General features: G+C 41.4%; 1 protein-coding gene across 1 annotated transcript; it reads right to left on the bottom strand.

The window, feature by feature from the left end:
• Positions 1-1,207: 1,207 nt before the first annotated feature.
• On the bottom strand, positions 1,208-18,804 carry LOC149404110 (uncharacterized). The gene is made up of 7 exons (XM_089607407.1): positions 18,710-18,804; positions 17,275-18,541; positions 16,606-16,854; positions 15,527-16,158; positions 14,624-15,394; positions 14,272-14,470; positions 1,208-3,208 (listed from the first exon to the last, which is right to left on the bottom strand). The coding sequence occupies exons 1-7, from the start codon at positions 18,802-18,804 to the stop codon at positions 1,208-1,210; spliced, it is 5,214 nt and encodes a 1,737-aa protein (XP_089463533.1).
• Positions 18,805-27,218: the final 8,414 nt, after the last annotated feature.

The following is a 27,218-nucleotide window of genomic DNA, read 5'->3' as shown; positions in this document are numbered from 1 at the left end:
GATTTATACTTTTTCCATTCATCTTGGCTTAACCCATGAAAGCCTTCATTGAAGTCTTGAACTCTTGTATTTGGAATTGGCTCGTTGACATGTCTTGGTTTAGACGCTGCCCTTATCATATCAGCTGGTCCTGGGCCGTCACTCGGCCGATGGCTGGCCCTGGGCTGTCACTCGGCCAATGGCCGGTCCTGGGCCATCGCTCGGCCAGCCCTGGGCGATCACTCGGGTAATGCCCGGCCCTGTGCCGTCACTCGGCCAATGGCCGGCCCAGGGCCGTCACTCGGCCAATGGCCGGCCCTGGGTCGTCACTCGGGCAATGGCCGGCCATGATTTTCACACGGCCAAGGAGCCTCTAAACACTCCTTGGTCTCCTATAAATACGAGGCTCGACCCCTCGAGTCAGATAATCCGAAATTGAGTACTGAAACGCTGCTGAACTTGTACTTCACTTGTTTCTCTCAAGCTTCGGCCCTCTAAACACTAAACCTTCTATATCCCACCTCAATCCTCCTAATGTTTAGCATCGAATAGGTAAACAGAGGCATCCCCTCTGTTTCTCCTTTGTAGTTCATCGTTTCCTTCTCTTGCATGACCAACGACGGACGAGTCAAACACCATTCACAGCTAGGGAGAACTCGGGATACCGAGTTCGAGATGCTTGAGCCCGAACGCGACCACTTGGTCTGGCCCTGGGTCGAACCGTTTGGGGCTCCTAAATAGTTGTCCAAAAATGAGCGACAACAGCTAAGTCAAAACAAGTTCAAGTGTTGAACTAGACGAATTTTACGAAAATCGTCTAAAGGGTAATTTTGTCCATTAGGACATGAGATGGTATAAATGTCAAAATAAGATTTTGGACATTTTCATATGATGACAATGTGAATTAATCCATGCGGCCATGAATAGGATTTGGGCCTTGAGGATTGAATTTAATTTTATGGAATTTTATGTGAAAATTCTACATGGGCTTTTCTTGTATTTAAAAGCAAAATAATATGCGGAATGAATAATTCTCATTAACAAATAAAGGGGTATTTATACACATACAATCAGGAAAACCTAATCAGACTCTAACTAAACCCTAAATAATAAAGCCCATCTAACAATCAGCCTATTGGGCTATTTAATGATAATACACGTTAATAAGCAAGAGAGGAACGAAATTACACAATTAAACAATGTACATCACGTGATTTAACACTCCCCCTCAAGTTGGTGCAAAGATATCTAACATGCCCAACTTGCTTATAAAGTCTTCAAACTTCAGCTTGTAGAGCCCTTTGGTGAGAACATCTGCTAGTTGTTCTGATGTTGGGACGAATGGCATGCAGATTTCTCCCCTTTCTAGCTTCTCTTTGATGAAGTGACGATCTATCTCCACATGCTTGGTCCTATCGTGTTGAACCGGATTGTTGGCAATGCTGATGGCAGACTTATTATCACAGAATAGCTTCATAGGAGTTGTGAACTTGATTTGTAGCTCATTCAAGATGCCTCTGATCCAGAGGATTTCACAAATACCTTGGGCCATAGCTCGGAACTCAACCTCTGCACTACTCCGAGACACAACAGCCTGTTTCTTACTCCTCCATGTTACAAGATTACCCCACACAAAGGTACAATATCCTGAGGTTGATCGCCGGTCATCTAAGCACCCGGCATAATCAGCATCTGTGAATACTTCAATCTGCCTCCCCTCACTCTTTTTGAAGAGAACTCCTTTTCCCGGGCTTCCTTTGAGGTAGTGAAGAATGCGATACACTGCCTCTAGATGATCATTGGAGGGGCTGTGCATATGCTGACTTACAAGACTCACTGAGTAGGCAATGTCAGGCCGAGTGTGAGCTAAGTAAATGAGCTTTCCAACCAACCTTTGGTACCTTGCTTTATCTGCCGGATCCTCACCATCTGACTTTGAGAGTTTATGGTTTGGATCAATTGGAGTAGAGGCAGGTTTGCAGCCGAGTAGACCTGTCTCCTTGAGTAGATCAAGCACGTACTTTCTTTGTGAGATTGCAATCCCCTTTGATGATCTGGCAACTTCCATACCTAGGAAGTATTTAAGGCTTCCTAGATCTTTCACCTCAAATTGCTGAGCTAGGAACCTTGTCAACTTGCTGAGTTCAGCCTCATCATCACATGTCATCACAATGTCATCCACATAAACAATCAATATGGCGAGTTTACCATTTAGAGAGTGTTTGTAGAACATGGTATGATCACTGTGGGCTTGTGTGTATTGCTGATCCTTCATTGCCTTTGTAAATCTGCCAAACCAAGCTCGTGGAGATTGCTTGAGCCCATATAACGCCTTCTTTAGGAAACACACTTTCCCATTTTTATTCTGGTCAAATCCCGGAGGGGGCTGCATAAAGACCTCTTCTTCTAGTTCTCCGTTGAGGAAGGCATTCTTGACGTCAAATTGTCGTAGAGGCCAATCAAGATTCACGGCAAGAGAGAGCAGAACTCTGACTGTGTTGAGCTTGGCAACCGGAGCAAAGGTCTCCTCATAATCAAGCCCATAGGTTTGACTGAACCCACGAGCAACTAGCCTTGCTTTGTACCTGTCAATTACCCCCTCAGCTTTATACTTGATAGTAAAGATCCACTTGCAATCAACCATTCGTTTTCCCTTAGGTAACTCAGTCATCTCCCAAGTCTCATTCTTCTTAAGAGCTCTCATTTCCTCTAAAACAGCTTCCTTCCACTTAGGACTACTTAGAGCTTCATGTATAGAACTAGGAACCTCATCAGTCATAAGATTAGTGGTAAAGGCTCTAAAGGTAGGAGAAAGGTTTTGATATGAGACATAATTAGATAAAGGGTACATGGGAAACTTTTCAGCTTTTCTAGTGGTGCAATTTCTGGTTCCTTTTCTAAGTGCAATAGGCTCATCTATGCTTTCTGACTCATCTAGGCTTTCTGACTCATCACTCCTTTCAATGGCTATGGGTGAATTATGGATGATAGTAGATGTGTTACCTTGGCCTGAGCTCGGTTTTGATGATGACAATGCTGGAGTTTCTACTTCATTCTCTGATTGCACTCTTGAGTTAACACGGAAATCAGTACTTCGTTCCTCAATTGAATCAGTTCTATTTTCATTAGATGATGAAATAACATTGGGCACACGTGTAGGTAAAGGTACATAATTAGGCAAGGTGTGATTTAATTCCCAAAAACACTCTTCATTACCATTTATCTCCCCCTGAAGAGAGTTTTTCTCAAAGAATGGTTTGTTTTAAAAAAATGTGACGTCCATACTTACAAAGAATTTACCCGAGCTGGGATCATAACATTTAAAACCTTTTTGAGTTGGTGAAAAACCAAGAAAGATGCATTTTATTGCTCTAGGGTCCAATTTTCCTCGTTCATGATTATGAATGTGAACAAAGGCAGTACACCCAAATATTTTTGGAGAAAGATGTGTGAAACATTTATTTTCAGGAAAATACGTTTTTAGTGTTTTAATGGGAGTATTATAGCTAAGAACTTTGCTAGGCATTCTATTAATTAGATATGCAGCAGTTAGTAAAGCATCTCCCCAAAAACGTTTTGGAACATTCAATGAAAACATTAGAGCTCGAGTAACTTCAAGTAGGTGTCTATTTTTTCTTTCGGCAATTCCATTTTGTTGAGGTGTATAAACACAAGAACTTTGATGGATTATGCCTTTTTTCAATTAAAAACTAACCAAGGATTTTATTAAAGTACTCTCTACTATTATCAGTTCTTAAAATCTGTATCCGGCTATTAAATTGAGTTTCAACCATTTTGTAAAACGTTTTAAACATGTTTTCAGCCTCAGATTTATCCTTTAAAAGGTATATCCATGTGTTTCTAGTATGATCATCAATGAAAGTAATGAACCAACGTGTACCAGTTATATTTTTTACACGTGATGGTCCCCAAATATCACTATGAATTAAGGCAAAAGGTTTTGATGGATTATATTTCAAAGTAGGAAAACTTGACCTTTTGTGTTTTGCTAATTGACAAACTTCACATTGCAAAAGATCAATATTCTTATTTTGAAACATAGAAGGAAACAAATGCTTTAAATAACTAAAACTTGGATGACCTAAACGAAAGTGCCATAACATTATTTCATCAGATACTGAAAATAAACTAGAACAATGAGGTTTCTGAATTTGTTTACTCAAGGTGTTCTCGGATGTGAAGTAGTAGAGCCCTCCATATTCTTTAGCACTGCCAATCATCGTCCCCGAGCTTAGGTCCTGAAAATCACAACAAGAAGGCACAAACGTGAGTTTACATTGTGAATCAATTGATAATTTATGGACAGAGATCAGGTTATAGGCAAGTTTAGGAACATGAAGGACATTTAATAGGGTCATTGATGGGGATAAAATAATTGAACCTTTCCCAGCAATTGCAGCAAAAGAACCATCTGCAATTTTTACTTTTTCATGACCAGAACAAGGATAATATGTGTGAAAAAGATAAGATGAGCCAGTCATGTGGTTTGTAGCACCTGAATCTAAAACCCATGGATTGGAATTTTCTAGGGTGGTTTTTAGGGCTGCTACATGAATACCTTTGTGTGCTAGGTTTGATGAGGGCTGATGAGATGACCATAGCTTAAACAATTGCTCTAAGTTGTCTTTAGAGAAGGAAATCTGATCTTGAGTTGATGATGAAGCTCTAGGGCTGCCTGGTTGAGACTTTGGCGGCTGTGACCACTCCATGAAATTACTTCCATTCAGCTTATGAGAAGTAATGAAATTAATGGAATTAAAAAGAGAAGAATTTTCGCCTGGGTTGATAGAATTAATTCCACCAGACTTAGGGGAATTTCCAGTAAAGCTGGAATTGTTAGAATCGGCCATGAGAGTTTGGTCACGAATTCTAGAGGTGTTTAGGGAAGGGTCTGCGATTTTGTGGCTCTGATACCATAAAAGCAAAATAATATGCGGAATGAATAATTCTCATTAACAAATAAAGGGGTATTTATACACATACAATCAGGAAAACCTAATCAGACTCTAACTAAACCCTAAATAATAAAGCCCATCTAACAATCAGCCTATTGGGCTATTTAATGATAATACACGTTAATAAGCAAGACATGAACGAAATTACACAATTAAACAATGTACATTACGTGATTTAACAGTATTGTCATGAACAAATAAAGAAACATCTAGAGCATGTTCTAGATGAAAAATTTCGTGGCCTTCATCAAGAGAAAGAGGGAAATAATACACATCCAAAAGACTTAACAACTCAATAAAACGTTCAGTTACACTTAAATCTTTTGCACTTATGTCCCGACCGAATTTCTGTCTAGTTTTCCTTGAGCTTAAAAAGTACCTACTGTAAAAGGGACGTATCATTCTGCTCGAAAGTTGGATTTGAATGGTTCTTGAATCAAATTAAAGGTCTGTGAGTCTAATTTCCAAACCAGTTAGAATTAGCTAAATTGGACATCGGAGTCGCCATTTACGGCATTTTTACTCCGATGTGTTCGCTGCCCGGGATTCCAGGATTTCTTGAAAATTTAATTTTGAATTCCGAATCCCGGCTCCCACTCTAGGAGTTCTAGAACTCAAATGGAAAAATTTTCTTGAGAAAAAATGTTTTTCTTAATGTTATAAACATAATGTGTAAGATTGAAAAGTTTTGATTATTAAATATTTAATTCAAATTGAGTTTTTACAAAAACTAGTTTGAATTTTGAAAAACCGTTTTCACTTTCAAACTTGAAAATGTTTTGTCATCCAAATCAAATAAGTTTTCAAAATGCTTTGAAAACTATATCTATATCACAAATGTTCAAAATCTATTTGCTTTTGAAAATTTAGGTGGGAGGTCTCCTCGTAGATTAGTCGAAAAACTGCAAGAAGATGTGTAATCTCAAACTTCAAGTGTTCAAAGGAGTTAGAAGTTCACACTTCCCTCATACACTTTCCCTAGTAAAAAATATAGGAAAATGTCCGAGTATGTATCTTGTGCCTTTATACACTAGCACTGCTCTTCCTAGAAATATGACGATCTAAGATTAAATTTCTAGAATTCCACTCTATCTCTCTATACGCTTAGGAAATTTGTTTCCGAAACTTATAAGAGACGATGTACCAACTCTAAAAACTAAGTGGGATGGTTATACTTGTTGTTTGCAACCCACGATCCCCAACGCTAATGAAAAGTGTAATTGTCACCAGACTAAGAGTCACCCTCGTGGCCCTCTCTTAAATGAGAGTACTCAACGACGCTTTGCTCTGATCATTGCTCAATGAGCTACATCCGAGAGTGAGACAATGAGACAAGGCCTCCCCTCGGTGGATTGTTTTTCAAAGTCGATCTTTTGGACTAAGTGGTTGGTTACACACTTAGACTCAATCCCTAGTAATACTCCCTCGAGACTTTTCGAAAGGATATGAGTGATCAAACTTTTTTATAAGGTGGCTAGTGAAATATGATGTATTGACATCTTGGCTATGCATTAATGACGAGTAATTTACTTATGAAAAGAGACTCTTTGCAGCCTTCCCTCGGAGGAGTAAAGTGTCATTTCGTTCATAACACCTTTGGATTTTTCCGGTCTTGTTCATCCTAAAAACTTAAACAAACTTAAATCTTAAACCAAAAGACTAATCATAAAATTGTTTCAACTTAACTTCAACAAGAAGTCTCTCAACCCTCTCTCAACCATCCTTTCCTCAAACAAACTCGAAACGAAAAACTACGTTGATTGGAAACGTAATATCAACATCGTCCTTACCATTGACAAGCACAAATGGGTACTCACCATCCCGTGTCCTCCTCAAACAAATGATGATTCGACTCAAGAAGAAAAAGATGCCTTGACGGCCTGGCTCCACTCCAATGAGATTGCGATGTGCTATATCCTAGCATTGATGAACAATGTGTTGCAACAGCAACATTGTGTCATAGAAACTACCACCGACATGCTCTATAATCTCCATGAGATGTTTGGAGGGCAAGGGCGTCAGGCCAGACAGCAAGCAGTTAGACAGTTTATGAACTGTCGCACGAAGGCTGGGACTCGTATTAGGGACCGTATGATGCTGATCATTAGTTACCTAAATGAGATGGAAATCCTAGGATCCGAAATCGATGGGGAGACCAAAATAGATATGATCTTGGAAACTCTCTCCGAATCTTTCGACACCTTCAAGCTGAACTACTCCATGAACTAGCTAGAGTATACTGCTACCGAGCTTATGAAGGAGCTTCACACTGCTGAAGGTCTCACTAAGAAAAAGAGGACTCAAAGAGAGGTACATGCTACTGCCTCCACCTCTGGATGTAAGAAGAAACCTCGCAAGGCCGAGAAGAAGAACCAACCTAAGGTTCAAAAGAAGAAGAAGCCCCGGGTTCCTAAGGTGGACAAGTCTAACGACAAGTGCCACTGCTGCAATGAATTTGGACACTGGCGCAGGAACTGTCCTGCCTACCTCAAAACTAAGGAAAAAGGTATTGAACTGATTACCGAAGCATGCTTAGTAGCTCATAATGTATCAACGTGGATTCTTGACTCCGCTGCTACTAACCATATTTATTGCTCCTTGACGGGTTTCAGGAAAAGCAAAAGTTTAGAGGAAGGTGACTTCTCCTTCAAATGGGGTGATGGGAACTAGATGTCGGCGAAAGCTGTGGGATCTGTGACGTTTTCTTTTGAAGACAAGACTTTAAATTTAAATAATGTTTATTTTGTTCCTTCCTTCAGGAAAAACTTAATATCTGTTGCTCGACTTTTTGAGCAAGATTATTGTTTAAAGTTTATAAAGAATGGAATTCGTATTTCTCTTTCAAATTATTTTGTCACTGATGCATGTATGAAGAATGCTCTCTTTTACATTTATCCCACTCAACCTTCCCTTTTAGACATTGAAATAGATAATGATCTAGTTAGGGAGCCAAAGAGGATCAAACTTTCTGATTCCTCTGATCTAATAAAATCAACATATCTCTAGCACTTAAGACTTGGTCATATCAGTCTAGACAAGAGTAAGAGACTTGTGAATCATGTATAGAAGGAAGAATGACTAAGCGACCTTTCTCTGCTAAGGGTCGAAGAGCCACTGAGTTGCTGGAACTCGTACATTTTGATGTATGTGGTCTGCTCAGTACACAGGCACGGGGAGGATACGAATACTTCGTTACCTTCACCGATGATTACTCAAGATACGGTTTTGTTTATTTCCCCAAACACAAATCCGAGACCTTTGACATATTTAAGACCGGGCTTTAGTGGAAAAGCAAACTAGAAAACCGATCAAAACCCTTCGATCCGATCGAGGTGGTGAGTATATGTCTGGAGAGTTCAATGACTTTCTTAAAGAAGAAGGTATCGCTTCTCAGCTTACAGCACCTGGCACACCTCAACAAACGGAGTGTCAGGGAGAAGGAACCGAACTCTAATGGAGATGATTAGATCAATGATGAGGTACTCATCACTCCTTCTTTCCTTTAGAGGATATGCCCTCGAAACAGCAGCTTACATTCTGAACCAAGTTGCATCTAAAATGGTTCCTGGTACTCCTTATGAAAGATGGATTGGCCGTAAAGTGAATCTAGGCCACATCCGAATTTGGGGTTGCCCAGCACATGTGCTAAGGCAAAAAAAAAAAAAAAAAAAAAAAAACTAGCAAGCTGGCTAGTAGGTCAGAATTGTGCCTGTTTGTCGGATATCAAAAGGAATCCAAGGGTTTCACATTATATAGTCCCGAGGATGACAAGACTTTCTTTAGCATGAATGCTCGTTTCCTTGAGGAGGACTTTATGAAAGATGTAAAACCTAGAAGCAAAATTGTGCTTGAAGAAAAGTTGGGTGAGGAAGCTTCTACCTCATCTGTAAGAGTTGTTCTTACCCCAACTGAAACATCTGCATACTTTTATCCATAACTGCAGCTCTCAATTATGAGATCTGGAAAATAGATGTTAAGACTGCCTTTCTGAATGGCTATCTTGACGAGCGCATTTATATGGCTCAACTAGACGGTTTTGTGGAAGAATGTCAAGAGACCAAGGTTTGTGAGCTGCTTAAGTCCATTTATGGATTAAAGCAAGCATCTAGGTCATGGAATATTAGATTCGATGAAACTGTGAAAAGCTTCGGTTTTGAGCAGTCAATAGATGAGCCGTGTGTTTACAAGTTAATACACGAAGGCAAAGTTGTCTTCTGGTACAGTATGTCGATGATATATTACTCATAGGTAATGATGTGGGCAAATTATCTGAGGTTAAGATCTGGCTAGCAAAGCAATTCGATATGAAGGATCTAGGAGAAGCCGCGTATATTCTGGGGATCCAAATCTTTTGAGATCGGAAGAACCGGACTTTGTCGCTCTCTCAAGCATCTTATATTGATAAGGTGATGGATCCCTTCTCGATGCAAGACTCCAAGAAGGGCCAAACTATTGTCAATGGTGCCCACAAGAAGTGTAGTAGTGTCTATTTATATACATTTGATGTAATAGAGTCTCACCAAGGCACTTGCTTGTAAATGCCAAATTATTAATAAAAGTTGAAACGTTCATTCAGTCTTACTTGTCTGTTTGAAGCTTTATGATAATCTATAGTATTTAGTCCTTAAACAAACCTAACAACATATGAAGAGACAACTATAGATTTGCATGAACAAACTCTTCATGGTTTGCTTAGAACAATATATTAGCAATCTAAGGATCAAAGGACTATTGATCTCAGTACGATTGTTAAGAGAATCTATGATGTCTGGCTATGGGACATTGAGAGTTGGAGACTCTATAGTTCTTCTAAGTATCTTTTGAAGGTACTGAATTGACCAGTGCACTTCTAGTGATAGAATAAGAACAAACCATTTAACCTCTTATGTCTCGAAGTCACTACGTGTGAATTGCATCATGTTTACATAATTCTTGAAATGAGACATGTCTTTTCATAGCTTACGTATTCTCATTAGAGAAACTCAGAGTTCGGATTCACTATGTGATTTTGAATAGGACCTATTGGTGAAGTACTACGTTATGAAGATGCCATGAGTAACTTTGTGAATATCTCATACATATGGAATTCATGTACAAGATTGCTGAAATGCAATATATATCACCTCATGCTTTGTTCCTTGGAATGGAAATAAATGAACTGGCCAGTGTCCAAATTGAGTCATGACTCTTTTGGATGAATCAATATGACTTGTTAGCTCGTTGTCAATACATTGTTTCTAACTTATTCACAAGCGACAAAGGAGTTGAGGAAATAACAGCTAGAAGGGTAAAATGATAATTTTGTAAATCTCGACTAGCAGATGATATTCATGAAGGGTAAACATAGATAATATTCAGTGGATCCACTAATAATAATTAAGATGAATTCTTGAGTAGAAAATAAATTCATTTGAACCGAGAGATTCTCAGTGTCAACTCTTTAGTGGTGTTAGCTCAAGCTTTGTTCATTTGGATCCATGAGGTCACTGTCACAGATCATATCGAGTAGGAATAGTTAAATTAGATGCTAAGTCAAAACAAGAACTAGAAAAGTTTTACTAAAATTGTCTAAAGGATATTTTTGTCTTTTTGGACATAGGACGAAATGAATGTCAATAAATTTTTTTGACGTTGTCATATGATGACAAATAAACCACCCGGCCATAATAAGTTATTTGGGCCTTGAGGATTCTAAATGGGCTATTCTTATGTTGTCATGAACAAATGAAGAAACATCTAGAAGGTCCTTCTAGAAGCCCTTGGCCGTCCAACATAGCAAGAAAAAGAGAGATAATTTTGTGCATTGATGTATGAAGATATTTGCCAAAAGAAAAAGAGGAAACAATTTCCTATATGGGGAATCAATATGGGCGGCCAACAATAGGCAAGGGAGAAGCAAAACAAAAGAGGAAACAAATCCAAGGCTTCTAGAAGCCATGTTGGCCGTGTGACTTAAAGAGAAGGAGGGCAAATTTTGCTCATGAATATGTGATATTCTATAGAAGAGGAAACTACCTTGTCGAAGGTAATTCCTCTCCTATAAATAGGGCCCTCATTCTCATTGTTTTCTCATCCAAAAGTTTTGGAGATTGAGAGCTTCTCTCTCTAGAACCTTGGCCGCCCATCTCCCCATCTCTCTCTAGTTCTTTTTGTTTTTGTTTTGGCACCTAGGTCCACATTTGACCTAGTGTTTTAGCTCTTCGACTCTAAGAAATGTTCTTGAGTCGTCGTGTTTAAAAGTGCCCACACACTAATTCCTTCTTACCTAGAGTAATTTATGTGATAGAAACTTTCATGGTTACTCGAGTTCCCGAAGAAAGAAGAAAGACGACCTGTGTGGGGAGACGAGCGATTCAACCGCCACAAGCTTCTCAACGATCAAGCTTCATAAAAGTTAGTAAACGTGTAATCCCTTGATAGTTTTAATAATAACATGTGCTTGCTCTTTGTCTAGGTTAGTAAAATCCGTTTTACTTGTTTAAAGAAAATTTTTATTTTCCGCCGCTTGCTAGAAGCGTTAAATCTTTTCTTAACCCTAGACCAATTCCAACACAAACACCCTTTCGGCATGGAGTCTCACTCTCTACGGACCAGTCTCCCAAGACTGCACAAGAAATTGAGGACGTGAGAAATATTCCTTACGCCTCAGTCGTAGGACGTCTCATGTATGCTATGCTTTGCACTAGGCCATATATCTGCTTTGCAGTTGGCGTAGTTAGCCATTTTCAAGCCAACCCTGGACCCGGGCACTGGATTGCTGCTAAGCATGTTCTTAAGTATCTTCGGAGAACTAGGAACTTGATGCTTACATATTCAGGGAATGACCTGACTATGACGGGATATACCGACTCCGATTTTCAAGCGGATAAGGATTCCAAGAACTCCACTTCAGGATCTGTGTTCATCCTTAATGGTAGATCTGTTGTTTGGAGGAGTATCAAGCAATCCAGCATTGCTGGCTCCACAATGGATGCAGAATATGTGGCTGCTTGTGAACCATTCAAAGAGGCTGTATGACTTAGAAAATTCCTTAAGTATTTGGAAGTTGTTCCAAACATTGACGAGCCCATGACTCTTTATTGTGATAACAGTGGAGCTGTCGCTAACTCAAAGGAACCTCAAAGCCATAAGCACTCTAAGCATTTTGAGACGAAATACCATTTGATTCGAGGGATCGTGCAGCACGGAAACATGGAGGTGAAGAAGATCTCGACTGTGAACAACCTGACAGATCTATTCACCAAAGCTTTATCCTGCAAGGTCTTCAACCAGCATCGGTAGTGATACGAACCTCGGCCGACTAAGCTCCGAGACCCGATACCCCAATAGCACAGCGACGGATCGTCTACAATTTAGGAATGAAGGTGGATCGAATAACGCCACGGACGGATGCGAATTGGCCGTCTGATGAGTCGGTCTCGAACTCTTACACGCACCGCTTTGTTAGAAACCCGGGTAGTTCTAAACGAACCAAAGAGAGAATGAAATCCTCACAGAAAGTGTTTAACTCGAAAATCCAAATTGTGTGTCTTCCATTCAGCCTAAAGGCTTAATTTATAGAGTTTACAAAGGTCAAATTCGTAGCTCCATGGGCCCCATAACCTAATAAGCCCATTTAGCCTTATTTAAGTACTAATAAACATAAAACAAAGGACCAGCCCAATACAAACACATACGGGCTTTTAAATAATATGTCTTGGCCCAAATAACACAAACTGAAATAGAAAAATAGGAATAGTTTGACTAATTCAATTCAGCCCAAATAACATTCTTCATTGGTGTTTCTTGGCTTCCTTGAATTCTCTCCTTTGCGAGCTTGTCCCCTTCTTCATCTTGTGATGTGATCCCACATGCGAAGGAACAAAGGCACATCATCGAGCCTATTCCTAATTCAAGAATACAAGACTTCAACAAAGAGTTTCATGGTTTGAACAAAGCTGAATGGAAGAAATATAAAGCTAGAGCCAAAAGCGACGCAAGAAGAAAACCCAACCACGAGACCAAGGGCGGCGCAAATAAAGGAAAGCTTATTCACGTCATTTTAAGCAGTTTGAGCTATTTATTTGTTATTTTCGTAGTTAAAAATAATAGATGAAGTTAGAGCCTTTTTAAAGTGTTTTTGGGCTTTAGTTATGCTTAATGAAGCCCATATGTGTTAGGTATTAAGTTAGGCTTTTAATTTTAATGTTATCAGGCCTAAATAATGTTTTGTAGGCCCATTTAAACTAGGGCAACAATGTACTCCGAATTTGCTTTGTATTTTCCTATTTAAAGGAGGTTTCAAGCTGAATGAAAGAAGATCCAGATTTTAATAAAAAAAAATATGAGAGTCTTCTCTTGAGTTCTTATGAACTTTTATCGAAATTATCAACACTAGTCTTGTGGCGTTCAAACTCGACTCATCAGACGGTCTTTCGCAACCGTTCGTGGCGTCATTCGATCCACCTTCGTTCCTAAATTGTAGACGATCCTTCGCTATCCTATTGGGATATCGGGTCTCGGAGCAAGTCGATCGAGGTTCATATCAAGTGGTATCAGTGCTGTGCTCTACGTTTAGGTCTGTTTATCCAATTTTCTATTTTTTTCATTCTATTTGTATTCATTTTTTTTTTGAAGTATGATACGAACCTCGGCCGACTAAGCTCCGAGACCCGATACCCCAATAGCACAGCGACGGATCGTCTACGTTTTAGGAACGAAGGTGGATCGAATGACGCCACGGACGGATGCGAATGGCCGTCTGATGAGTCGGGCTCGAACTCCTACACGCACCGCTTTGTAAGAGACTCGAATAGTTCTAAACGAACCAAAGAGAGAATGAAATCCTCACAGGAAGTGTTTTAACTCGAAATTCAAATTGTCTTTCTCCATTCAGCCTAAAGGCTTAATTTATAGAGTTTACATAGGTCAAATTCGTAGCTCCATGGGCCCCATAACCTAATCAGCCCATTTAGCCTTATTTAAGCAATAATAAACATAAAAACAAAGGACCAGCCCAATACAAACCATACGGGCTTTTAAATAACATGTCTTGGCCCAAATATCATAAACTGAAAATAGAAAAATAGTAATAGTCCGACTAATTCAATTCAGCCCAAATAACGTTCTTCATTGGTGTTTCTTGGCTTCCTTGAATTCTCTCCTTTGCGAGCTCGTCCCCTTCCTCATCTTGGAGCTTGATGATCAGATTGTTAAGCTCCTCCTTGAATCTCCTCGCTCGAGCTCTCGTCACGGGTCCTTCCGGCACTTGGTATTTTGCTTGCGGCTCCTTTTGGGGCATGTCCTCATCATTCCCCTCGTCTTGAAAAGGATTTGCCCTCAAATCATGATATGCATCAAAAGGAGATAAGTCAGTCACATTGAATGTAGCGCTAACATTATACTCACCTGGAAGATCCAATTTGTAGGCATTATCGTTGATCCTGCGAATAACTTGGAATGGTCCATAGCCACGCGGCTGTAGTTTGGACTTGCGTTGCTCCGGAAAACGCTCCTTGCGCATATGTAACCAGACCCAATCACCTGGTTCAAAAATCACTCTCTTGCGGCCCTTGTTGGCTTGCTGCGCATACTGCTCCGTTCTTCGCTCAATGTTGAGTCGTGCCCTATCGTGAAGCTGCTTAACAAGCTTTGCTTTCTGTTCACCATCTAAATTCACATGCTCAGAGATAGGAATAGGAGATAAATCCAACGGCGTTAGTGGGTTAAAACCATAGACAATCTCAAACGGTGAGAACTTAGTAGATGAATGAATAGCGCGGTTATAAGCAAACTCAACATGTGGTAAACAATCTTCCCAAGTATTGATATTCTTCTTAATTATTGCCCTCAACAAAGTCGACAAGGTCCTATTAACTACTTCGGTCTGACCATCAGTTTGGGGGTGACAAGTAGTCGAAAACAACAACCTAGTACCCAACTTAGCCCATAAGGTCTTCCAAAAGTAACTTAAGAACTTGGTATCCCTATCCGAGACAATCGTCCTAGGCATGCCATGCAACCTAACAATCTCTCGAAAGAACAGATCAGCAACATTAGAAGCATCATCGGTTTTGTGACATGGGATAAAATGTGCCATCTTTGAAAACCTATCAACCACTACAAAAACAGAATCACGACCTCGCTTAGTCCTAGGCAAGCCTAACACAAAATCCATAGATATATCTACCCAAGGTGAGCTAGGAATAGGCAAAGGTGTATACATACCGTGTGATTGAACTTTCGACTTAGCTTTCCTACATGTGATACAATTACCACAGATCCTCTCAACATCACGCTTCATGCGAGGCCAATAAAAGTGCTCTTGGATCACTCCTAGAGTTTTTGCTATCCCAAAATGTCCCATAAGGCCCCCACCATGAGCTTCCCTAACTAACAACTCCCGAAGAGAACAACTAGGCACACAAAGTCTACCAAGCCTGAACAAAAACCCATCATGCCTAAAGTAATCTCCCGACGCCATCTTCTCACACTTCGTAAATATCTCACTAAACTCTCGGTCTTCAGGATACAACTCTTTGATATGTTCAAAACCAAGCAGTTTAGCATCTAAAGTGGAAAGTAAAACATACCTTCGAGAAAGGGCATCGGCTACCACATTCTCCTTACCTTGTTTGTACTTGATGACATATGGAAACGGCTCGATGAACTCCATCCATTGCGCATGCCGTTTGTTGAGCTTTTGTTGTCCCTTTAAGTACTTCAGTGACTCATGGTCGGTGTGGACCACGAACTCTCTTGGCAAAAGGTAGTGCTGCCAAGTCTCTAAAGCTCGAATCAATGCGTACATCTCCTTGTCGTAAGTGGGGTAGTTAAGGGTGGCCCCACTCAGTTTTTCGCTGAAATACGCAATCGGCCGTCGGTCTTGCATGAGAACTGCTCCGATTCCCACGCCGGACGCATCACACTCCACCTCGAATGGTTTATCGAAGTTAGGTAATGCGAGACAAGGAGGGTTGACTAATTTCTCTTTGATTGCGGTGAACGCCTCCTCTTGTGCTTGCCCCCATGCGAACGCCACATGTTTCTTCATCACCTCCGTGAGCGGGGCAGCGATCGTGCTAAAATCTCTGACAAAGCGCCTATAGAAGCTCGCTAAGCCATGAAAACTCCGTACTTGAGCTGCATTTGTCGGTGTCGGCCACTCCTGAATAGCCTTCACTTTTTCCTCATCTACCTGCACTCCTTTTGAACTTACAACAAAACCCAAGAAAACAACGTGATCGGTGCAAAAGGTGCACTTGTCAAGGTTAGCAAATAACTGTTCACGTTTGAGTACAATAAAAACCTCACGCAAGTGTAAGACATGATCATCCAAGGTCTTGCTATAAATCAAAATATCATCAAAGTATACCACCACAAATTTACCAATGAATGAACGCAAAACATGATTCATAAGTCGCATAAATGTGCTAGGTGCATTAGTCAAACCAAAAGGCATCACTAACCATTCATACAACCCAAGTTTAGTTTTAAAAGCGGTTTTCCATTCATCCCCCTCTTTCATTCTAATCTGGTGGTACCCACTCTTTAAATCAATTTTAGAGAAAACACACGCACCATGTAATTCATCTAGCATATCATCCAATCTAGGAATGGGAAATCGATACCTGACCGTGATGTTGTTGATGGCTCGGCAATCCACACACATCCTCTGAGACCCATCCTTCTTTGGAACCAATAGAACTGGTACGGCGCAAGGGCTCATGCTCTCTCTAATGTACCCCTTTGACAAAAGTTCCTCGACTTGCCGTTGCAACTCCTTCGTTTCCTCAGGGTTGGTTCGGTAGGCCGGTCTGTTTGGAAGCGAGGCCCCGGGTACAAGGTCAATCTGGTGCTCAATCCCCCGAATCGGTGGTAGTCCTGTTGGCATGTCTCGAACAACAACGTCCTTGAACTCCTGCAAAAGAGAAACAATGGCAGTAGGTAGAACCTCGCCAAGTTGGTTAGTGAATAAGGTAGCCTCCTTGTACACAAGTAAAATCATCGGCTGTTTGGCAAAGAAGGCTTTCCTCACATCACTCTTTCCCGCAAAGAAGTTGTTTTGTTTTCTCTCACCGATTTTGTTTTTCATGACCCCATCCTTTCTTTCACTCCCCACTTCTCTCTCGGGTTTTCTCTCTGGGACTCTCTCTTTTTTTCTCTCTGTTTTTACCTCATCCCTTGGTTCTTTTCCCTTCTCTAGGGCCCTAAACCTTTCCCTCTCTTGTTGCATCCTCAGTTGATCTTCATGAACTTGCTTTGGAGTCAGGGGGGCGAGGGTGATGGTACGATTCTTGTGCCTGAGGGAGTACTTGTTGGTGTAGCCGTCATGAGTCACCCTCCGATCGAATTGCCACGGCCGCCCCAAAAGTATATGTCCCGCGTCCATTGGTGCCACGTCACAGAGCACCGAGTCCTCATAGCTGCCAATCCGGAAACTGATAAGGACTTGTTTGTAGACACGTACCTCTTCACCATCATTAAACCACTGAAGCTTGTAAGGACGAGGGTGGTTTGTCGTGGGAAGTCCAAGTTTCTTCACTACAGCAACGCTGGCTATGTTCGTACAACTCCCTCCATCTACGATAACGCTGAATACTTTCTCACCAATATGGCACCTGGTGTGAAAGATGTTTTCACGCTGCTCCTCATCATCTCGTACGACCTGTGCGTTCATAGTTCGTCGAGAGACCAACACGAGCTCTGCTGGTGCCTCAATTTCCTCGTCTGACTCTTCTCCAGTACACTCTTGATCTTCCTCTTCATCGTCGGTAACCATCTCTCCGGTCGGAAGAATCGTCATGCTCCTCTTATTCGGGCATTGATTTGCGAAGTGACCAACTCCCTGGCATTTGAAGCACTTGATATCACGATTTCGCTGAAATGACGTCTCCGGTTTCTTTTGAGCACTGGGACCAGGACTAGATGTGGTTGGGGCCGTGGAAGTGCTTGGCTTGGCTACGTCCCCTCGTGGTTTGAAACTGCTCTTTTCGTCTCGGTTGAAGGTCTTCTTCCATGCAGGTTGGTCTGAGAATCGGTTTCCCCGCATGCTACCCCTCGTCTTGAGCTGCTTCTCAATCTTGACGGCCAAGTGAACCAAATCCTCCATCTCGACATAATGCTGCAACTCCACCTTGTCCGCTATGTCAGGGTTCAGCCCGTTGATAAATCTGGCCATGGTAGACTCGCGATCTTCCTCGATGTTTGCTCGGATCATGGCAACCTCCATTTCCCGGTAGTACTCCTCAACACTGCGAGTGCCTTGCCGTAGGCGCTGAAGCTTCTGGTAGAGCTCTCGGTAATAGTGGCGAGGCACGAATCTCTTCCTCATGATGGCCTTCATCTCATCCCAAGTCTCTATCGGCTCCTCTCCATCCCGTTGCCTACTCGTCACCAGCTGATCCCACCAAACAATAGCATAATCAGTGAATTCAGCGGCAGCAAGTATTACCTTCTTGCGTTCGGTGTAGTTGTAGCAATTGAACACAAACTGGGCTTTGGTCTCCCATTCAAAGTAGGCGTCCGGGTCACTTTTCCCTTGGAATGTTGGAATCTTCTGCTTGATGCCACCAATCCCTCCGTCTTCTCTGTCCCTTCCTCCTTGTCTTCTTTCGAACCTTCTCTCGTTTCGTCCTCCTCTCCTATAGTCCTCCTCTTCAAAATCATTCTCCATCTCATCTTCTGTCTCCTCCCTAGGCTGTCTTCGTCTTCCTCTGTTGGGAGCTTGTTGGCCTTCTTCCACTCTCTCAACACGTTCTCGTAGTGGCTCCAACTCTTCCCTCATCATCCTCCGCATTTCTCCTATCATGGCTTGCATCATCAGCCTCCGGTCTGGAATTCCCTCATCTGCGTCGCCGTTGTTAGACATGGTTGCTGCAAGAAATTGTTAGTAACAAAAGAAAACCTCACCAAACTCTCCCTCACGTGTTTTCACTCAAATAATATCACTCAGCGCTCGTGTTTGATAATGGCGATAGTTATACTCTCTCTGCCTTTTACCACTCACTCAAACTCTCTATAGGCTCGTACCGAACTACTCAGAGACCAGGAAGGTGATGAAAGGAATTCGAAAACGATACACCAAAACGACACAAACGACACCCAAACGACACGAACAATAAAACGACACCCCAAATGACACGAACACGAAAGACAACACCACGGAAAGTTATGATCAGGTCTTATATAAGTCCCAAAAAAAACAATTCTCCCAAGGTGCGACAAACAGCCCAAAATGACAAATGGCGACAAAAAAAATTTCGATAGGATGTAGGATACCTAAAAACGCTCCAAAACACACCAGGAATTTATCAGGAAAATAAAATTTCTTGAGCTCAAAAATACTCTTTTTTTTTTTTTTTTTTTTTTTTTTCAGATCCTCTTTCTTTCTTTTTTTTTTTTTTTTTTTTTTTTTTTTTTATATCCGGGAGGTAATGCTAATTCGAAATTAAATGTGAAAAGTCGAAATTAATTGTGAACACACACAAACAGGAAACGAATGAAAGGGAAACTAAATGGGAAATGATTATGGAAATAAAAGAAACTAAACGAGATCCTGAATTAAGTGAAACTGAAATGTCGAAATTGATTGTGAACAAAATCCGGAATCAATGAGATACTAGGAATGAATGAAACCCGATTTCAGGATAATAAGAATGAATGCCGAATAAATGAAACCCGATTTCAGGATACTAGGAATCAAGGAGATTTCCGAAATTAAGTGATAAAATCCGGAAATGAATTTTCTTTGACTTCCTAAGATAGACTGTGATAATTATAATTGATCTCCACTGAATTCGAATTGATCTCCACGAATTTCCTTTTCTTTTTTTTTTTTTTTTGGATCTTTTCTTTTCTTTTCTTTCTGCTTTTTTTTTTTTTTTTTTTTTTTGATGCTCAAGAACACAGACCTAGCACGAAAAGAACACAGACCTAATACGAAGAAAACAACACAGACTCAACACAACAAATACGTACGTACGGGATGAACACAACACAATTGGAGAAAAGAAAAAAAAAACAAGGACAGACTCAACAGAACGTTTTAGGGTGATTCAACACAGACTCAACACAACAATTACGTACGTAGTGAATGAACACAACACAAACGGAGAAAAAAAAACAAAGAAAACGAAACAAAGGATAAGCAGACCTAAAAGTAGAGACTAGCTCTGATACCACTTGATACGAACCTCGGCCGACTAAGCTCCGAGACCCGATACCCCAATAGCACAGCGACGGATCGTCTACGTTTTAGGAACGAAGGTGGATCGAATGACGCCACGGACGGATGCGAATGGCCGTCTGATGAGTCGGGCTCGAACTCCTACACGCACCGCTTTGTAAGAGACTCGAATAGTTCTAAACGAACCAAAGAGAGAATGAAATCCTCACAGGAAGTGTTTTAACTCGAAATTCAAATTGTCTTTCTCCATTCAGCCTAAAGGCTTAATTTATAGAGTTTACATAGGTCAAATTCGTAGCTCCATGGGCCCCATAACCTAATCAGCCCATTTAGCCTTATTTAAGCAATAATAAACATAAAAACAAAGGACCAGCCCAATACAAACCATACGGGCTTTTAAATAACATGTCTTGGCCCAAATATCATAAACTGAAAATAGAAAAATAGTAATAGTCCGACTAATTCAATTCAGCCCAAATAACGTTCTTCATTGGTGTTTCTTGGCTTCCTTGAATTCTCTCCTTTGCGAGCTCGTCCCCTTCCTCATCTTGGAGCTTGATGATCAGATTGTTAAGCTCCTCCTTGAATCTCCTCGCTCGAGCTCTCGTCACGGGTCCTTCCGGCACTTGGTATTTTGCTTGCGGCTCCTTTTGGGGCATGTCCTCATCAAAGTACCTTTTCCAGAAAAAAAAATCGGGAAAAAAAAAGAAAAAAACAAAAGACAGATCTAAAAACAAAAAAAAAGGGTCTGAACAAAAAAAAAAGAAAAAAAAAAGAAAGAAGAATCCAAAAAAAAAAGAAGAAGAAAATGGATTTTGATGAGTTTTTGAGTGTGGCAAAGGATATAATTTCGAAAGAGACAAAAAAAATTATGAAGAGATTGGATCGAATTGAAGAAAATCAACAATCCAAAAGTGTTGCTGAAAAGAAAAGGGTAGATGCCTTTGACAAGAAATGGGATGTTTTGACAGAAAAATTTTGTATCTGGTTTGAACACCAGACCTTCCAACAAAAGAAGAAGAAACATGCCCAACATGTCGAAGTTGTTGAAGAAAAGGAAATTCTTGTGGGAGAGGAGTTAGTGACTATGCTAATCGAGGAGTCTATTCCCATAAAATTAGAAGTCCCGAATTTGGCAGTTCCTTATTTTGAGGATAACAAGAATAGGGAGGATGAAGTAATTTCGTTTCAAACGAAGAAGGTCAAGATTTTCTCTCCCATCTCTGAATTCAACAACGTACAAGATTTGAGGACAAATCTTCTTCAAGAGAGAGAGAATGATGTGATCCCACGTGCGAAGGAACAAAGGCGCTTCATCGAGCCTTTTCCTAATTCAAGAATACAAGACTTCAACAAAGAGTTTCATGGTTTGAACAAAGCTGAATGGAAGAAATATAAAGCTAGAGCCAAAAGCGACGCAAGAAGAAAACCCAACCACGAGGCCAAGGGCGGCGCAAATAAAGGAAAGCTGATTCACGTCATTTTAAGCAGTTTGAGCTATTTATTTGTTATTTTCGTAGTTAAAAATAATAGATGAAGTTAGAGTATTTTTAAAGTGTTTTTGGACTTTAGTTATGCTTAATGAAGCCCATATGTGTTAGGTATTAAGTTAGGCTTTTAATTTTAATGTTATCAGGCCTAAATAATGTTTTGTAGGCCCATTTAAACTAGGGCAACAATGTACTCCGAATTTGCTTTGTATTTTCCTATTTAAAGGAGGTTTCAAACTGAATGAAAGAAGATCCAGATTTTAATAAAAAAAATATGAGAGTCTTCTCTTGAGTTCTTATGAACTTTTATCGAATTTATCAAGACTAGTCTTGTGGCGTTCAAACCCGACTCATCAGACGGTCTTTCGCAACCGTTCGTGGCTTCATTCGATCCACCTTCGTTCGTAAATTGTAGACGATCCTTCGCTGTGCTATTGGGATATCGGGTCTCGGATCAAGTCGATCGAGGTTCATATCATCTTGGAGCTTGATGATCAGATTGTTAAGATCCTCCTTGAATCTCCTCGCTCGAGCCCTCGTCATGGGTCCTTCCGGCACTTGGTATTTTGCTTGCGGCTCCTTTTGGGGCATGTCCTCATCATTCCCATCGTCCTGAAAAGGATTTTCCCTCAAATCATGATCTGCATCAAAAGGAGATAAGTCAGTCACATTGAATGTAGCACTAACATTATACTCACCTGGAAGATCCAATTTGTAGGCAATATCGTTGATCCTGCGAATAACTTGGAAAGGTCCATCGCCACGCGGTTGTAGTTTGGACTTGTGTTGCTCCGGAAATTGCTCCTTGCGCATATGTAACCAGTCCCAATCACCGGGTTCAAAAATCACTCTCTTGCGGCCCTTGTTGGCTTGCTGCGCATACTACTCCGTTCTTCTCTCAATGTTGAGTCGTGCCCTCTCGTGAAGCTGCTTAACAAGCTTTGCTTTCTGTTCACCATCTAAATTCACATGCTCAGACATAGGAATAGGAGATAAATCCAACGGCGTTAGTGGGTTAAAACCATAGACAATCTCAAACGGTGAGAACATAGTAGATGAATGAATAGCGCGGTTATAAGCAAACTCAACATGTGGTAAACAATCTTCCCAAGTTTTGATATTCTTCTTAATTATTGCCCTCAACAAAGTCGACAAGGTCCTATTAACTACTTCGGTCTGACCATCAGTTTGGGGGTGATAAGTAGTCGAAAACAACAACCTAGTACCCAACTTAGCCCATAACGTCTTCCAAAAGTAACTTAAGAACTTGGTATCCCTATCCGAGACAATCGTCTAGGCATGCCATGCAACCTAACAATCTCCCGAAAGAACAGATCAGCAACATTAGAAGCATCATCGGTTTTGTGACATGGGATAAAATGTACCATCTTTGAAAACCTATCAACCACTACAAAAACATAATCACGACCTCGCTTAGTCCTAGGCAAGCCTAACACAAAATCCATAGATATATCTACCCAAGGTGAGCTAGGAATAGGCAAAGGTGTATACATACCGTGTGATTGAACTTTCGACTTAGCTTTCCTACATGTGACACAATTACCACAGATCCTCTCAACATCACGCTTCATGCGAGGCCAATAAAAGTGCTCCTGGATCACTCCTAGAGTTTTTGCTATCCCGAAATGTCCCATAAGGCCCCCACCATGAGCTTCCCTAACTAACAACTCCCGAAGAGAACAACTAGGCACACAAAGTCTACCAAGCCTGAACGAAAATCCATCATGCCTAAAGTAATCTCCCGACGCCATCTTCTCACACTTCGTAAATATCTCACTAAACTCTCGGTCGTCTGGATACAACTTTTTGATATGTTCAAAACCAAGCAGTTTAGCATCTAAAGTGGAAAGTAAGACATACCTTCGAGAAAGGGCATCAGCTACCACATTCTCCTTACCTTGTTTGTACTTGATGACATATGGAAACGGCTCGATGAACTCCATCCATTGCGCATGCCATTTGTTGAGCTTTTGTTGTCCCTTCAAGTACTTCAGTGACTCATGGTCGGTGTGGACCATGAACTCTCTTGGCAAAAGGTAGTGCTGCCAAGTCTCTAAAGCTCGAATCAATGCGTACATCTCCTTGTCGTAAGTGGGGTAATTAAGGGTGGCCCCACTCAATTTTTAGCTAAAATACGCAATCGGCCGTCGATCTTGCATGAGAACTGCTCCGATTCCCACGCCGGACGCATCACACTCAACCTCGAATGGTTTATCGAAGTTAGGTAAAGCGAGACAAGGAGGGTTGACTAAGTTTCCCTTGATTGCGGTGAACGCCTCCTCTTGTGCTTGCCCCCACGCGAACGTCACATGTTTCTTCATCACCTCCGTGAGCGGGGCAGCGATCGTGCTAAAATCTCTGACAAAGCGCCTATAAAAGCTCGCTAAGCCATGAAAACTCCGTACTTGTGCTACATTTGTCGGTGTCGGCCACTCTTGAATAGCTTTCACCTTTTCCTCATCTACCTGCACTCCTTTAGAACTTACAACAAAACCCAAGAAAACAACGTGATCGGTGCAAAAGGTGACTTGTCAAGGTTAGCAAATAACTGTTCACGTTTGAGTACAATAAAAACCTCACGCAAGTGTAAGACATGATCATCTAGGGTCTTGCTATAAATCAAAATATCGTCAAAGTATACCACCACAAATTTACCAATGAACGAACGCAAAACATGATTCATAAGTCGCATAAATGTGCAAGGTGCATTAGTCAAACCAAAAGGCATTACTAACCATTCATACAACCCAAGTTTAGTTTTAAAAGCGGTTTTCCATTCATCCCCCTCTTTCATTCTAATTTGGTGGTACCCACTCTTTAAATCAATTTTAGAGAAAACACACGCACCATGTAAATCGTCTAGCATGTCATCCAATCTAGGAATAGGAAATCGATACCTGACCGTGATGTTGTTGATGGCTCGGCAATCCACGCATATCCTCTGGGACCCATCCTTCTTTGGAACTAGTAGAACTGGTACGGCGCACGGGCTCATGCTCTCTCTAATGTACCCCTTTGACAAAAGTTCCTCGACTTGTCGTTGCAACTCCTTCGTTTCCTCAGGGTTGGTTCGGTAGGCCGGTCTGTTTGGAAGCGAGGCTCCGGGTACAAGGTCAATCTGGTGCTCAATCCCTCGAATCGGTGGTAGTCCCGTAGGCATGTCTCGAATAACAACGTCTTTGAACTCCTGCAAAAGAGAAACAATGGCAGTAGGTAGGACCTCGCCATGTTGGTTAGTGAATAAGGCAGCCTCCTTGTACACAAGTAAAATCATCGGCTGTTTGGCAAAGAAGGCTTTCCTCACATCACTCTTTCCCGCAAAGAAGTTGTTTTGTTTTCTCTCACCGATTTTGTTTTTCATGACCCCATCTTTTCTTTCACTCCCCACTTCTCTCTCGGGTTTTCTCTCTGTTTTTACCTCATCCCTTGGTTCTTTTCCCTTCTCTAGTGCCCTAAACCTTTCCCTCTCTTGTTGCATCTTCAGTTGATCTTCATGAACTTGCTTTGGAGTAAGGGGTGCGAGGCCCGATGGTACGATTCTTGTGCCTGAGGGAGTACTTGTTGGTGTAGCCGTCATGAGTCACCCTCCGATCGAATTGCCACGGTCGCCCCAAAAGTATATGCCCCGCGTCCATTGGTGCCATGTCACAGAGCACTGAGTCCTCATAGCTGCCAATCCGAAAACTGATAAGGACTTATTTGTAGACACGTACCTCTTCACCATCATTAAACCACTGAAGCTTGTAAGGACGAGGGAGGTTTGTCGTGGGAAGTCCAAGCTTCTTCACTACAGCAACGCTGGCTATGTTCGTACAACTCCCTCCATCGACGATAACACTGAACACCTTCTCACCAATATGGCACCTGGTGTGAAAGATGTTTTCACGCTGCTCCTCATCATCTCGTACAACCTGTGCGTTCATAGTTCATCGAGAGACCAACACGAGCTCTGCTGGTGCCTCAATTTCCTCGTCTGACTCTTCTCCGGTACACTCTTGATCTTCCTCTTCATCGTCGGTAACCATCTCTCCGGTCGGAAGAATCGTCATGCTCCTCTTATTCGGGCATTGATTTTCGAAGTGACCAACTCCCTGGCACTTGAAGCACTTGATATCACGATTTCGCTGAAATGACGTCTCCGGTTTCTTTTGAGCACTGGGACCAGGACTAGATGTGGTTGGGGCCGAGGAAGTGCTTGGCTTGGCTACGTCCCCTCGTGGTTTGAAACTGCTCTTCTCGTCTCGGTTGAAGGTCTTCTTCCATGCAGGTTGTTCTGAGAATCGGTTTCCCCGCGTGCTACCCCTCGTCTTGAGCTGCTTCTCAATCTTGACGGCCAAGTGAACCAAATCCTCCATCTCGACATAATGCTGCAACTCCACCTTGTCCGCTATGTCAGGGTTCAGCCCGTTGATAAATCTGGCCATGGTAGACTCGCGATCTTCCTCTATGTTTGCTCGGATCATGGCAACCTCCATTTCCCGGTAGTACTCCTCAACACTGTGAGTGCCTTGCCGTAGACGCTGAAGCTTCTGATAGAGCTCTCGGTAATAGTGGCGAGGCACGAATCTCTTCCTCATGATGGCCTTCATCTCATCCCAAGTCTCTATCGGCTCCTCTTCATCCCGTTGCCTACTCGTCACCAGCTGATCCCACCAAACAATAGCATAATCAGTGAATTCAGCGGCAGCAAGTATTACCTTCTTGCGTTCGGTGTAGATGGATTTTGATGAGTTTTTGAGTGTGGCAAAGGATATAATTTCGAAAGAAACAAAAAAAATTATGATGAGATTGGATCGAATTGAAGAAAATCAACAATCCAAAAGTGTTGCTGAAAAGAAAAGGGTAGAGGCCCTTGACAAGAAAAGGGATGTTTTGACAGAAAAATTTTGTATCTAGTTTGAACACCAGACCTTCCAACAAAAGAAGAAGAAACATGCCCAACATGTCGAAGTTGTTGAAGAAAAGGAAATTCTTGTGGGAGAGGAGTTAGTGACTACGCTAATCGAGGAGTCTATTCCCATAAAATTAGAAGTCCCGAATTTGGCAGTTCCTTATTTTGAGGATAACCAGAATATGGAGGACGAAGTAATTTCGTTTCAAACGAAGAAGGTCAAGATTTTCTCTCCCATCTCTGAATTCAACAACGTACAAGATTTGAGGACAAATCTTCTTCAAGAGAGAGAGAATGATGTGATCCCACATGCAAAGAAACAAAGGCGTTTCAAGGAGCCAATTCCAAATTCAAGAGTTGAAGACTTCAAAGAAGAGTTTCATGGCTTAAGCAAAGATGAATGGAAGAAATATAAAGCTAGAGCCAAAAGCGACGCAAGAAGAAAACCCAACCACGAGGCCAAGGGCAGCACAAATAAAGGAAAGTTTATTCATGTCATTTTAAGCAGTTTGAGATATTTATTTGTTATTTTCGTAGTTAAAAATAATAGATGAAATTAGAGACTTTTTAAAGTGTTTTTGGGCTTTAGTTATGCTTAATGAAGCCCATGTGTGTTAGGTAATAAGTTAGGCTTTTAATTTTAATGTTATCAGGCCTAAATAATATTTTATAGGCCCATTTAAACTAGGGCAACA

The sequence above is a fragment of the Urtica dioica genome, chromosome 2 (assembly GCF_054948205.1).
Source record: "Urtica dioica subsp. dioica isolate 48M chromosome 2, U.dioica_male_clone48M_v1_H2, whole genome shotgun sequence".
Classification (NCBI taxonomy): Eukaryota; Viridiplantae; Streptophyta; class Magnoliopsida; order Rosales; family Urticaceae; genus Urtica; species Urtica dioica.
Note: the sequence above shows the minus strand (reverse complement) of the source record. Positions and strands in the feature narration are given on the sequence as shown.

What these genes read in the sequence shown, in the direction of transcription:
- LOC149404110 (XM_089607407.1), bottom strand. Translation starts at nt 18,804, where the DNA reads ATGTCTAACAACGGCGACGCAGATGAGGGAATTCCAGACCGGAGGCTG. An exon ending in CGGAGGATGATGAGGGAAGA is followed by an intron (nt 18,542 to 18,709) that starts GTTGGAGCCACT and finishes GTTCGAAAGAAG; the next exon opens with ACAAGGAGGAAGGGACAGAG. An exon ending in GCCGATGCCCTTTCTCGAAG is followed by an intron (nt 15,395 to 15,526) that starts GTATGTTTTACT and finishes AGATTACTTTAG; the next exon opens with GCATGATGGGTTTTTGTTCA.